Source organism: Phodopus roborovskii, unplaced genomic scaffold, assembly GCF_943737965.1.
Source record: "Phodopus roborovskii unplaced genomic scaffold, PHOROB, whole genome shotgun sequence".
Taxonomy (NCBI): Eukaryota; Metazoa; Chordata; class Mammalia; order Rodentia; family Cricetidae; genus Phodopus; species Phodopus roborovskii.
Window position 1 is genome coordinate 2,275,921 of NW_026126605.1, and position 12,374 is coordinate 2,288,294.

The 12,374-nt window shown below is 52.7% G+C and overlaps 1 protein-coding gene across 1 annotated transcript; it reads right to left on the bottom strand.

Moving 5' to 3' along the window:
• Nucleotides 1-3,081: 3,081 nt before the first annotated feature.
• On the bottom strand, nucleotides 3,082-12,159 carry Rasd2 (RASD family member 2). Its single transcript, XM_051205927.1, has 3 exons — nucleotides 11,736-12,159; nucleotides 6,671-6,950; nucleotides 3,082-3,767 (listed from the first exon to the last, which is right to left on the bottom strand). Exons 2-3 carry the CDS (start codon nucleotides 6,939-6,941, stop codon nucleotides 3,238-3,240), a joined length of 801 nt encoding a protein of 266 aa, XP_051061884.1. The 5' UTR covers nucleotides 6,942-6,950; nucleotides 11,736-12,159; the 3' UTR covers nucleotides 3,082-3,237.
• Between the last annotated feature and the right edge of the window lie 215 nt (nucleotides 12,160-12,374).

Consider the following 12,374-nt stretch of genomic DNA (forward strand, 5'->3'; position numbering starts at 1 on the left):
CCACCTGTTTGTAGATGGTGTTTGTTGAGATGGGATTACTCCGAAGTCCTATGCGGTGGGGGGTTGGTATGCAATGGTGACACTGAGCAGGACACTCCAGGTGCAGCACCTCTTATCTAGCTCTCCCTATCTCTCCCTATTGAATATCAAGACAGTGACTATAACACCAGAGAGTGGTCACTTCCATGTCTCATTCTACAAAAGACATGATGGGGAAAGGGCCCAAGGGGCTTGTACCACACTCAGTCCCATGTAAGTGTGCCCAAGGGCTAGAGGAGCTAGATGAACAGGTAGGCAAGGCGCTCTCCCCACACCCCAATATAGCCTAGCCTACTTTAGGAATTGTGGCTCCTCACTAGGTTCCAGGCCACATGGGCAGGGTCCTTGTCCTATTCTCTGACCTCCATCTATAGGCTCTGGAACCCTGCTATGCTCACAGCCACTTGCCAAGCTGAAAATCCTGTCTTCACCATGCAGGGGTCAGGTACCCATGGTCCAGGACCTTCATTCACATGACTATTGGGCAAGCACCTGAGTTCTATGCCTCAACTTGTTACAGGACATATGTGCCACAAGGTGTCCTGTGGAAATGGCCAAGAATGTGTTTGAGGTGGGTTAGCAGCAGCCACATCCCTGCCCTTCCCAGAGAGGGGCACTCAGCCACATGAATCACCACTCATGAGGTCATTCAGGCATCTGTGCCTCCAGGCGCTGTCCCCAAATACATCCCATCCCTTATTTCACAGAAATACTGTTCTTGCCATTCAGAAAGTCACATACCCAACCAATTCTGTCCTGCAGTAAGTATCTGGTCCCCACCAGCCCCAAACCTGAGAGTACCCTCCTGTGCTAGCCCTCCCCCAAACCAGCCTTCTGGGTGACGCTGCCCACCATCCCTATGGAGTGTGTGTCATGTGTTTTGGAAGGTGATGAACAACATCTCTGCCCCCTCCCTGTAGAGATCTAGAGCAATCCTATCATTTTCATTAGAGACATCAGACTCACATTGCTAGACTGGTCACTTTAGCAATCATCTTGCCACAGTCTCTCAAGTATATGCCACAATACCTGGTTCCACATCCAGTCTTGATAATCAACAATCTTTGCAGACACTGGTTACTAGACCCTGGAAACATCACTGCTATTGACCACTCAGAGCACACACCATATCAGGCCCAGACCCAATCTCTTTAGTTGGGTTTCATCCTCCCAAATTTGAACTTGGAGACTGTGTGATATGCAGGGAGACCTTGGCCAGGGGGAAAGCCCCTCCCATGGAAACAAAGAAAACAAACATCAAGGGCACAGCTGCTAACAAACCAACTTTAATTGATAGTGTACACAGAGGTCCAGGCAGTGCAGCTTGATCGGATGGGACCAGGCCATACACCTGCCTGGACAAGTACCTGTTATACTCTCAAGGTTGGGGCTGGAGGGCCAGGTGTTTACTACAGGACAGAAGCAGGTGCTGAGACAGTTGTGCTGAGCAGCAGGTGCTGAGCAGGGGACAGTCAGGGCTAGGCCTGGGGTTTGCTGTGCAGAGCTGTAACTGAGGTACATTATGGATGACAATGTACACAGCATCCATGGGTAACCTGTGATCACCGCCGGAGGGGTGTGGTGTGTAATGTGGTCCAAATTCCTGCCACTGTGAGCTCCAGAAAGAGAGCACAGCAGTGTGTGTGTGTGTGTATGTGTAAGGCCTATGTATGACTGGTGCAGCTTGTAGTATGTGACCTGGGGACAGTCCCTCACACTTTGAGTCCTGAGGGAATAAACTAGTAGATTCCTATGGTTTTCAGTAACCATCGGCCTCATTACTTTGTGTGTATGCAGGTACCATGATGCATCTGTGGAAGTCAAAGGATAACTTACAGAAGTCAGTTGTCTCCCCACACCATGTGGATCCCAGTAATCAGACTCAGGATGAACAGCTTGGCAGCAGGTGCCTTTACCCACTGAGCCACCTCAATGGCCAGTTTCGGTGTTACTAAGGGGAAGGAAGCACACATGGACTAAGAGTTGAACAGGGTCTTCGGTTTTCAGAATCAATCATCCCTCACCCTGTTCCTGTGTCAGGGAGGTAAGTACCTAGCACAGCCTGAGCACTAGGGAAAGACCATGACTCATCCTACCAACCTATCCAGGGTTTAGCTCAGGCTCTCAGCTGCTCTGCTTGCTCCAGCAGCTCTGTGTGCAGAAGGGGCCCATGGGGGCAGAGGCCAGAGTGGGGAACATATAGGACCCCTTCCTCCCTGTTGCCTAGCACACAGAACCCAGTACCCAGTGGGTTCTGTGCTTGAGGCATTACAGCAGAAGAAAGCTGCCTCCAGTCACAGCTCTATCCTCATCTTGCTAGGAGTGTGGACGGGTTTAGAGTCACTCTCCCTGAGGCCCAGTCACCCTTGAGGGCAAGAGAGACACCTGGCCTTCAGTGACTATGGTGCTGTGGGCTCATTTGTAAGCTGCTGAACACAGGGCTGGATCCAGCAGCACAGCCTGCCTGGGAGCAGGGAAGGGACCCAGCTAAAGCAATGGATCTGAACTGGGGAGGCTGGCCAAAGACAGGTCATTAGGCTTTTACCATACAAGGACTTCATGTATACTGCAGACAGAACAGGAAACAACTTCAAAACAAAGAACAATGTCATATGCAGGAGCCTGGGAGAGGAGCCAGGAAGCAGTGGTCTCAGAGACATAGAGATGTCATCACACACAGACACAACAAAATCTCTCTCTCTCTCTCTCTCTCTCTCTCTCTCTCTCTCTCTCTCTCTCTCTCTCTCTCTCTCTCTCTCTCTCTCTCTCTGTTCAATGCTGGGGTGGCAACTGGCTAAGTTGGAGGGGTGAGTGTTCACATCTGGGCCAGAGGCTAGGCTGATCCACACAGAGGAAGCTGAGGCCACCAGGGAATCTGGCTGGAACATCTGGCTAGGATGTTCTCATCGTCTGACTTGTATTGAGCATCTTGTTTTGATGCAGGACTCCTGATCTTTCTGCATTCCTCCCACTCTAAGGATACTGGAAGCTTGTCTCAGCTTGAGTGCTGACATGTCCCCAAATATATCTGTCCTACCACAAAAGAGCCACAGGCATAAGAACTCACAGGAGGTGGCTAGGAATCAGAAGAACAGACACAACATACATGCCTAGAGGCCCCATGGGATGTGGGCAGTGGGAATCCTTAGCCACCTCCCTTAAGGCACTGCCCAAGCCCCCTCCCAATGTCCCTGCCTCTCACTGGATGCTGCATTTGTCCCTCTCTCGTGTCTGGCCCTCCCGTAGGACCTTGGCCTTGATGTACTTGAGGTCACTGTTGACACTGGGGCGACGGGCAAAGGGTGAGACCATGCCATAGGCACCTGCAACCTTGGTGCGGCGCATGCAGAAGGGCCGGGGATGGAAGGCATCACCATACTGCACAGAGATCTTATGGTGCAGCGCAGGGCTCATCTCATGGGGCAGCTTGGCCATGCTGAACAGCACATAGAACATCTCGTTCACATTCGTGTTCTTCTTAGCCGACACCTCAAAGTAGGCGCAGTTTTCATCCCCAGACACCAGCAGCTCTGCCTCCATGGCAGTAACCTGGCGGCATAGCTCGCTGTGGTCATTCTTGTTCCCACAGATCACCATGGGCAGCTCTGCTGCCTCCTTGGTCTTATTCTTCAAGCAGGACTTGACCTCCAGGATCTGCTTCTGGAGGCGCTTGACTTCATCGAAGGACTCCCGGCTGTCCAGGCTGAACACCAGGATGAAGACATCTCCTGTGGATGGAACGAGGCAAGTGATCAAGTGACAGGATGGCCTGATACCCCACCCAGCATGGGTCCCATCAGCTGCCATTTAAGAACACTGCAAACTCTTCAAAGAGGGCATCTGCTATCACCGTCCCCACTTGCCAGAGAAAGGAGCCAAGGCTCAAAAGGGTTTGTAGCATAGCTAGCTGGTCTCAGATGTGGTCAGTCCTCCTGTTTTCTTACAGGACTGTGGAGGGCCCAGTCATCCCTGTGGAGTTACACAATAACCCTTGAAGACGGCCTGTGGACACAGAGGCCTTACTCAGCCATACCCACAGCCAGCACCAGTACCTTGCCCACAATAGGAAATCTGGTAAACACTGGTGTCTGTGTGGCGTGTGGCAGAAGATGGCGCCTCGGTTTGCATCTTACCTCAAGTTAGCAACTGTGTGACCTTGAAGCGTCTGTATAATCTCTGAACTCCTCAATTTCCCCTCCCACATGATGTGAATGATGCTGCCTTGCAGGAGGGTGACTGGAGCTAATGCATGCAGGGTGGCACACTTTCAGCCATGTCAGGCATCAATAATGCTTATGAGAAAAGGCACCTGCCGGGAGCTGAGCATTGTGCACACCTGCTGTTTCCTTGGTGCCTCATAATACCTCCATGGGGAAGATTTTATTACTCTTCTATTATGGGTGAGACACCTAAGGCTTGGAAAAGGCAAACAACCTGCCCAAGGTGACACCAAATCTGTAACCTGATTTGATCCTCACCTGGACTATGCCAGGCACTCAGGATGTGCTCTCTGATTCTAGGATGAACCATGCAGTAAGTAAGAGATCAAGGCCCACACTAATGGGGTCTTGAATCTGACACAGTGATTAGAGCACACCCTGGAAGGGTCACAGGTGTGTGAACCAGCCTCCAGCTGCAGTTCCAAAGCCAATCACTCCAAAACCTTTCCCATCTTTAACTTTCCCCTCAGCTTTTACAGCCCAAAGTGGCTGTAAAAGCTGAGGTCCCAGATTTGCGATAGTGGGCCAGCCACTGGGTCCGATAGAACAGCACAACTTGTGACCCTTGCCTCCTCTCTGGCCTCTAAAGCATGTTTGGTTCCCTACAGTGACATACCCAGCATGAGCTATGGGTAGGGCACAGAAGCACAGCACCTCACTCTAACCCATCCACCTGGCCCTGAACTTACACATGCTGGTCTCCAGGGAGGCCAGAAAAGGCTGGGATGGTAAATGGGGACTCAACTGCCAACTGCCCTGGCTCTGCTGCCAAGTCGCATGCTGTCCCATTAGACTAATCCTTGCTCCTGAGGACTCATAGCCTCAAAGTGTTCAAATATGAGACTGCAAATGCCAGGCATCAAAGTCCAGCCCAGCTGGCCAGCAGCTGCAAGAAAAGCTGGTGGGAATGAGCAGCCCTGAGCTTCTCTTGTACCCAGAACCAGGCTGGAAAAGGAGGCCTGGCCTGGGCTGTGAGCAAGCAAAGCAACAGACAGATGTGCTTGTAATGCAATACACAGGAAACAAACCAAAGTGTGTGCTTTCAGAGAGTACAGGATGAATGTCAATGCACTGGTGCTGGCCAGGAATTAGGTGGACGCCTGTAAGTCAGAGGCCTGGGATGGGAGATGTGTGCCTAATGAGCACAGTCTGATGGAAAGTTTGTCTTTGTATCTCTTGTGTAGTTGAAAATTAACATTGAAGTATGCACATTTCTACCAGTGGGTATCCAGTCCCCTCCCAAATAGGAAGAACTCTCCCATAAGACAGTCACCTTTTGCAGGGAGCTGTCCTACACCCTCCTGTTCCCATAGCCACATGAGGACCAAGGACACAAAGACACTGATAATGACACCACCATGCTACATGGCAAGCTCAGGATTTGAACCCAGGTCCACCTTGGGTTTCTTAAGCAAGACAGATGCTCCCTCTCAGAATCTGGGGTGGAGGGCCCCACGAGCAGTCTGGGACAGAAAAGTGACCTGGAAGAGGGAGCTCCATGGCCAGAAGGGAGCCTGCCACAGGACTCTAAAATAGACTGTGAATGGGAAGAAAGTAGGGTAGTATGTGTGGCTCTCAGTGGGAATGTCTTATTCTATAAATTGTCATCTTGTATTTGTGTCTGTGTGTGATGTGTTGACCAGCATTGCTTGTTGTTCCTATGGCATCACCCACCTTGTTTTGTAAGAGTCTCACTATTTAGAAGTTGCTGAATATGGTAAGCTGGCTGGCCAGAAAGCCCCAGGGACCCCTCGGTCTCTGCCTCCCCAGTGCTGAGACAGCAGATGCTCACCACCCATATGGGTGTGAGTGCTGGGGATCAAATGCTGGTCCTTATTAAACAGCAACTTTCCTGAGTTATCACCCCAATCCTTGAGGATTGTTTTCATGATGCTCCTTCTGTCTCTGTCCAGTAGCTGAAGGCATGGCTCTAGTCCACAGTGGTCACACTAGAGACATAGATCAACTCAAGACTAGCTTCAAGGAATAATCACAACGGTCAGTGCCCTATCACCAGAAGGCTTCTGATGGCCCACAATCCTGTCCTTCTCCAGATGCTGCTCCAGGTGGGAAAGACAGGCCACAGGAAAGGTCCCTCAACAGCACTCATGAGCTCTGCTTCCATTTGGATGAAGGCATTTAACCTCTGCCTCAGTTTTCCCCTTGCAAAATGACAGCAAACATTTGTCTCATAGGCTAGCTGTAAAAGTCAAACACATGCCAGTCTCTAAGCAAGAGCCAGGCCCATGGCTGTTACAGAGTTTCAATCACTAAGGGCCCTAATCTAGAAGTGGTGGGACAGCAAAAGGGCAGATAGTGCCATGAGCTGTACCACCACTTGTCTGGCAAGAAGCAATTTCCCTAAACAGAAGAACAACGGGCCAGCTGTCCTGTCCCCTCATTCACCTCACCTGTGAGAATGGACAACCTGCGCATGGCAGGGAACGGGTGGTTGCCAGAGGTGTCCAGGATGTCCAGCTGGTACATGTCCCCGTGGATATTATACACCTTTCGATGAAAGTCCTCGATGGTGGGTGTGTACTGGTCCTCAAAACGGCCATTGAGGAAGCGGGAAACGATAGAGCTCTTGCCCACACGGGAGGCGCCCAGCACCACCATTCGGTAGGAGTTCTTGGCAGGCACACTAAGTGTGCAGTTCCCACTGGACAAGGTCTTCATCATGGCTCGGGGCTGTGACAGAAGCAAGAAGGCATAGGTTAAGGGGCCTCTTGGCCTCCCCTCTGTGGTGCCTGTCTAGGTCTCTGCTTTCTAGAGTAAAATAGAAACCATTGGCCAAGGTTCTTGAGGGACTTCAGGGCTGGAGTCACTCCCTCATTCATTCACTCACCCACAACCTCTCAACTTCTTATTCTTCTTCTCAACTTGTTCACTTACTCATCCTCACACGCTTGAGCACAGAACCAAGTGCAGGGTCACAGCCTTGCTGCCCACTGGGCAGGAAGCATCATCACCTCTGAGCCTCTCCCCCCACACAGCTGAAAGTCCCAAAGTAGCAATTACCACTAGGGGGCAGGCTTCTCTTACAGCGCCCACTCCTTACTCCACAACTGCCTGGATGGGGGTCTGGCTCAGTTGTCAGTCTACATTTCTTAAACAAAGGTGTCCTATGGCTCCGCAGCTCTAATAGGAAGGAGGGAAGTTCAGCATCCAAGCCACTTCTCTGCCCAGCCCCCAGTCACCTCCCTGGATACACCCTGAACCCAAAATTTGCATCAAGGTGGGCTCCTTCTCACTTAAGGTTCTCAGCTGGCTTCAGTAACTTTTGCTCTAAGCAAGAGTGAGGGGGGAAGGGAACTCAAGCCTCAGGATTCTAAGGACCAAGGTTCTGGAGGGAAACCCATAACTTTCTATGGGAACTCCTTAGCCTCATGGAAAAGGTGAAAGAAAGAGAGAGAGAGAGAGAGAGAGAGAGAGAGAGAGAGAGAGAGAGACAGAGACAGAGACACTGACTCAGGTTCTTGATCCCAGTGGGCCTATGCAGACTCCTGTGGTTACCTGTGGCTGTTCTCAGCCCCTCTACCTGTTGTCTCAGACCCTAGGCTCCCCCAGGGCCACATCATCTCCTCTAGTTGCAGAGTCCATCCCAAATGCCACCTCTCTACAGGCTGTTGACCCTCTCCTCTCAGCAAGGATCACCTCCGCACATACAAAGAACAGCTTGCTAACCTCAGGACTGCACAGATACAGGCTGTGCTCCTGACTAAGCACTGCACAAAACACACTCTGAGTAGGCAAGTGGGGCTGCATCCCCACACAAGGGGTGTCTTCTACAAATGTATCTGTGTGCTCTGCTGCGCACACAGACTCAGGGCCACAGCCTCATGTGAATACCTCAGCCATTTTTTTGTCATGATCAGAGACTATCATAGGGCAATGGTCTGTGATAGCCACCAGGACTGAGTGACATCCTTCTCGGTATAAGTCTCCAGGTATGCACCCACTCTGCTCATGCCTGCCTGCCTGAAGTCCTCCAACTTTCCTAAAAGTCCTTATTGGAGATGGACCTCTGTGAGTTCCAGGCCAGCCTGGTCTTGTCTACAGAGCTAGTTCCAAGACAACTAGAGCTACAAGAAGAAACCCCCTCTCCTAATACAAAACAAAACACAAAAGGCTTTCTTGGTATCCTTTATCGATTTCCATGGTGTAAATGCTCCCAGCTCCCAGCATGCAACATGACCTCCAAGAATGAATGGCAGAGACATACACAGCGGGTCAGCTCAGCACACTGTGGGCCCAGGCCTAGCACCGGAGCCATCACTCCTGGGCCAAGCCCAGGCATGTGCCAAGCAGAGGCTAAGTATAGAATAATAACACCGCTGACATTTGTTTTGCAGTTAATATATGTCACAGTGCTGTGAGTGCCAGATATACACCTGCTCCATTCTTCAATGACCCAGACAGTAGATGATGAAGACACCAAGGCACAGAGAGGTGCTGGGAAGGAGGGCCTGCCCTGCGCTGTCTGTTCTGCACTTTAGGGGCACCTCCCATCATACATGCACTTCTCTGCCCAGTGGCAGCTGCCCACTGGTGAAGTTCTGATCCTAAGGCCCTTATATTCCCCTCTGAATGCATATCTAAAGCAGGCTGTGAGTCTGTGCTTTGGAGTTTCAGCTCTGTGGTATGTACACAGAAGGTGCTCAATAAATGACTGCTGAATGAGAGAAATTGCAGATGACTCTACTGTCAGGCTCACCCAACCCTCTCACTCCTGTTCCCAGCCGTACTCTGGGGTTTGAGATCTGTCCATTCCCACTATGGGGTCAACCAAGCTGGAAACAGCGAGACCAGCAGGCAGCAGGAGAGCCTCTGCCCACAGGGCCTTAGGGCTTCCCTTAGCACCTCCTGTGGAGCAGAGTCAGAGGCCCTGTCACCTGGCATCCAGGTATCTGGGTGCCTCACACAGCCCCACGTGGCTGAGGCCATGTGAAAAGCCTGGTTCTGTCACAGATAACCTTGGGTCCTCCTCTCTCCACCCCTTTCTGATCTTGTCTCTGATTTCTAACCCCCTGCCCCGCCCTCTCCCTGATGCTTTCACTGCCTTCATGCCTTCTCTCTCACTCCTTCCTTTCTGATTGTTTACCGCCCTCTCTGACCCCTCCTTTCAGTCCTTGTGTGTTCAGAGATCTGGAATAGAGCAAGGAGGTAATGGAGACAGATTGCATCTCTGGAGACTGCTGGTTCACTCCCTGTCCTCCATCTAGAGAAGGGGACCCCATCAGCAACCCTCCCCCCTGCAGAAAGACTGAGTGGGTGACTCTGGGGAACAAACCCCACACTTGGAAACCTTCAGCAGGACTGCGGTTTGGGATCCTTCTCAGCACAGCCAGGGCCAGGCAAATCCACTGGGTGAAGGGAGGAGGTCTCATAGCCAGAGTACAGCTATGGGGACAGGAGTGAGAGGGTTGGGTGAGCCTGACAGTAGAGTCATCTGCAATTTCTCTCATTCAGTGGTCATTTATTGAGCACCTTCTGTGTACATACCACAGAGCTGAAACTCCAAAGCACAGACTCACAGCCTGCTTTAGATATGCATTCAGAGGGGAATATAAGGGCCTTAGGATCAGAACTTCACCAGTGGGCAGCTGCCACTGGGCAGAGAAGTGCATGTATGATGGGAGGTGCCCCTAAAGTGCAGAACAGACAGCGCAGGGCAGGCCCTCCTTCCCACCATCCAACCCTGGTGGCCTAGAGAAGTGGGCAACTGAATGTAAGAATAGGGACCCAAGCCAGGTGGTGGTGGCACACACCTTTAATCCCAGCACTCAGGAGGCAGAGGCAGGAGGATTTCTGTGAGCTCGAGGCCTGGTCTACTGAGTGAGTTCCAAGATAGGCTCCAAAGCTACACAGAGAAACCCTGCCTCGAAAAACCAAAACAAAGAATAGGGACCCAAATGGAAGCAGGGTGCTGGAGTGGGGCTGTCCCCAAGGGCATTCTCCCCACCAGCAGGCACCTGCCACACAGGTGCTCCTTATTCTTTTGAGGAGCTTTCCAGGGAACAGGTTCGGACTCTGGTTCTCAGAAAAGTTGAGTCCACACAGCAGATGCCTGACTAGGATTACAGGCAGGCTCCTCAGCTGTAAAACCTGGTCTCCCACCTCTACAAAAAGTCCCCTCACTCCTCTATTGGACCTAAACTGTAGTCTTCTCCAAACAGCTCTGACTCAGTGAAGCCCCAGGTGGCATTGGGCAGGGAATGATCCCTTGACTCCTGTTATAGACCCTTTTCGGTTCTCCCTCCAGGCAGCTGGGATGAGTGGACACCCTGCCCAGGAGTCTCTAAATACCCTGCCAGCAAGCTCGCAGGCCTTGCAACTGTGGGTTATTCTCTTTCTTCCCCAGTGTCTGCCCCAGTGCTTGATGGGAGCTGGGCAGGTCAGGTGGATAAGGACAATTGGATAAGAGTCTGAATAAGCTCCCTGGGTGTACCCCAGAGCCAGCTTCACCACACCAGCCCACTGCTCATGCCCCCAGAGCTCGCACAACTGCACGCAGCCTCTTAGGGCACACACTGTAGTCCTGACTCTTACCCCACACTCTGGGGAGTCTCAGGAGTTTTACAATGCCACCCTTCCCATCCTGGGGAGCTCAGGAAGACAGAGAGCAGGGGGATCTGCTCCTGCCTCAAGGGTTCTGCTGTGTGCCTGCCCAGCAACTCTGAGTGACCGAGTCTGCTCACTCAGCTCACGCCTCTGTTAGACATCAGGTAGAACAAACCCAGCACAGTCAGGTACCCAGAATCCTTCCCAGTCAATACAGGGCTCTTTCCTTTGTGGCAATCTGTACAAACAGCTGTGGCCACATTGCTGCTCCCAGCACAGTGGATGACTTGTGGGGACCCTATCTTGTCCCTCTGAGGCATAAAGGAAACCTGAATTAGATGATGCAAAGCAGGCTGTGGCTCCAGACCCTCCCAGGTTCCTTCCTCATTCTCCCCAGAGTAGTGGCCTGGGCAGGAGACTGAGGCCTGTCAGAGATCCCACACTGGCCAGCTGAGTACGGGAAGACCTTACGCAGGGAACCTTTCTCTGAAGCTCAATAGACTCAAGGCAGGTAAAGGACCACTTGATCTTTCTTCCTCCGAAGAGGTCCTGCAGAAGAGGCTAAGTCTAGGGAAGGTAACTGCCTCTTCCTCTTTGGGCCTCAGTTGCCTCCTTTTAAAATGGACTGGCTCTTGATCTAAACGGAAGCTCCCAGAGACAAATGGAGCACACAAGAGCTCAATAAACCCTCTTCCCTAGGCTATGTAAGAGGCTAGAAGCCACCTGATGTAGGGTAGGTGCCTCATGAGCTTAATTCTCTACGTGGGTAAAGCATCCGGACGCGTAGTTAGGTTCAGTTTAAGTTTCCCTGGTCATGAAAAGCCAGCGTCACTCAGCTTGTGTTTCTCTGACCAGCCGGCTACCCCACTCCTCCCTAGATAGTTCCCCATTCCAATGGGGTGCCTCCCTTACCTGGGAACAGCGGGCCGGGCCCCGGGCACGGCTTGGAGGGCTGCCTGAAAGCTCCTGGAGGTGCGGAGAACCGCCTGCCGCTCCGGCCCTCGAGTCTCCCAGCGTCAGAGGGGTCTCCAGGGTCACTGAGTACGGATCCTCCTGCACACGGCGCTCCGAGCTGGGCTGAGCACAGCCGGGCGAGGAGCGCGGAGCTGGAGCCCCATGGGTGGGCTCCGAGGACCTGGCGAGGCCAGGGCGCTGGGCTGGCTCCGGCTCGCTGCCGGCGGCCCTGCCCTGCCCTGACACCGGGGACTCCGGTTGAGCCAGGTGCACGGAGGTATAGGGACTTCCGAGGAGGGGTGTCCCCGCCTGGGGCTCAGCGCTGGGGGAGGGGGAGTGAAGGGAGGACGACTCCGGGAAGAAGGAACGGACCCCAGAGACTCTGGGGGTCCTTTGGAGGTGACGATAGGAGCGTCAGCCTGCGAACCCGCCTGGCCGCTTACGTTGCCTTCCCCTCCCGTCCTCAAATGGGTGGCCGTGGGCAGGGTAGAGGGGCTGCGAGCCGGGCCGCGGCCTTCCCGACTGCTTGCAGTCCTGCAGCTCGACCCTTGTGGAAAGGACCGCAGCTTGCTCCTCGTCAGGCGCCGCTAGCTCAGC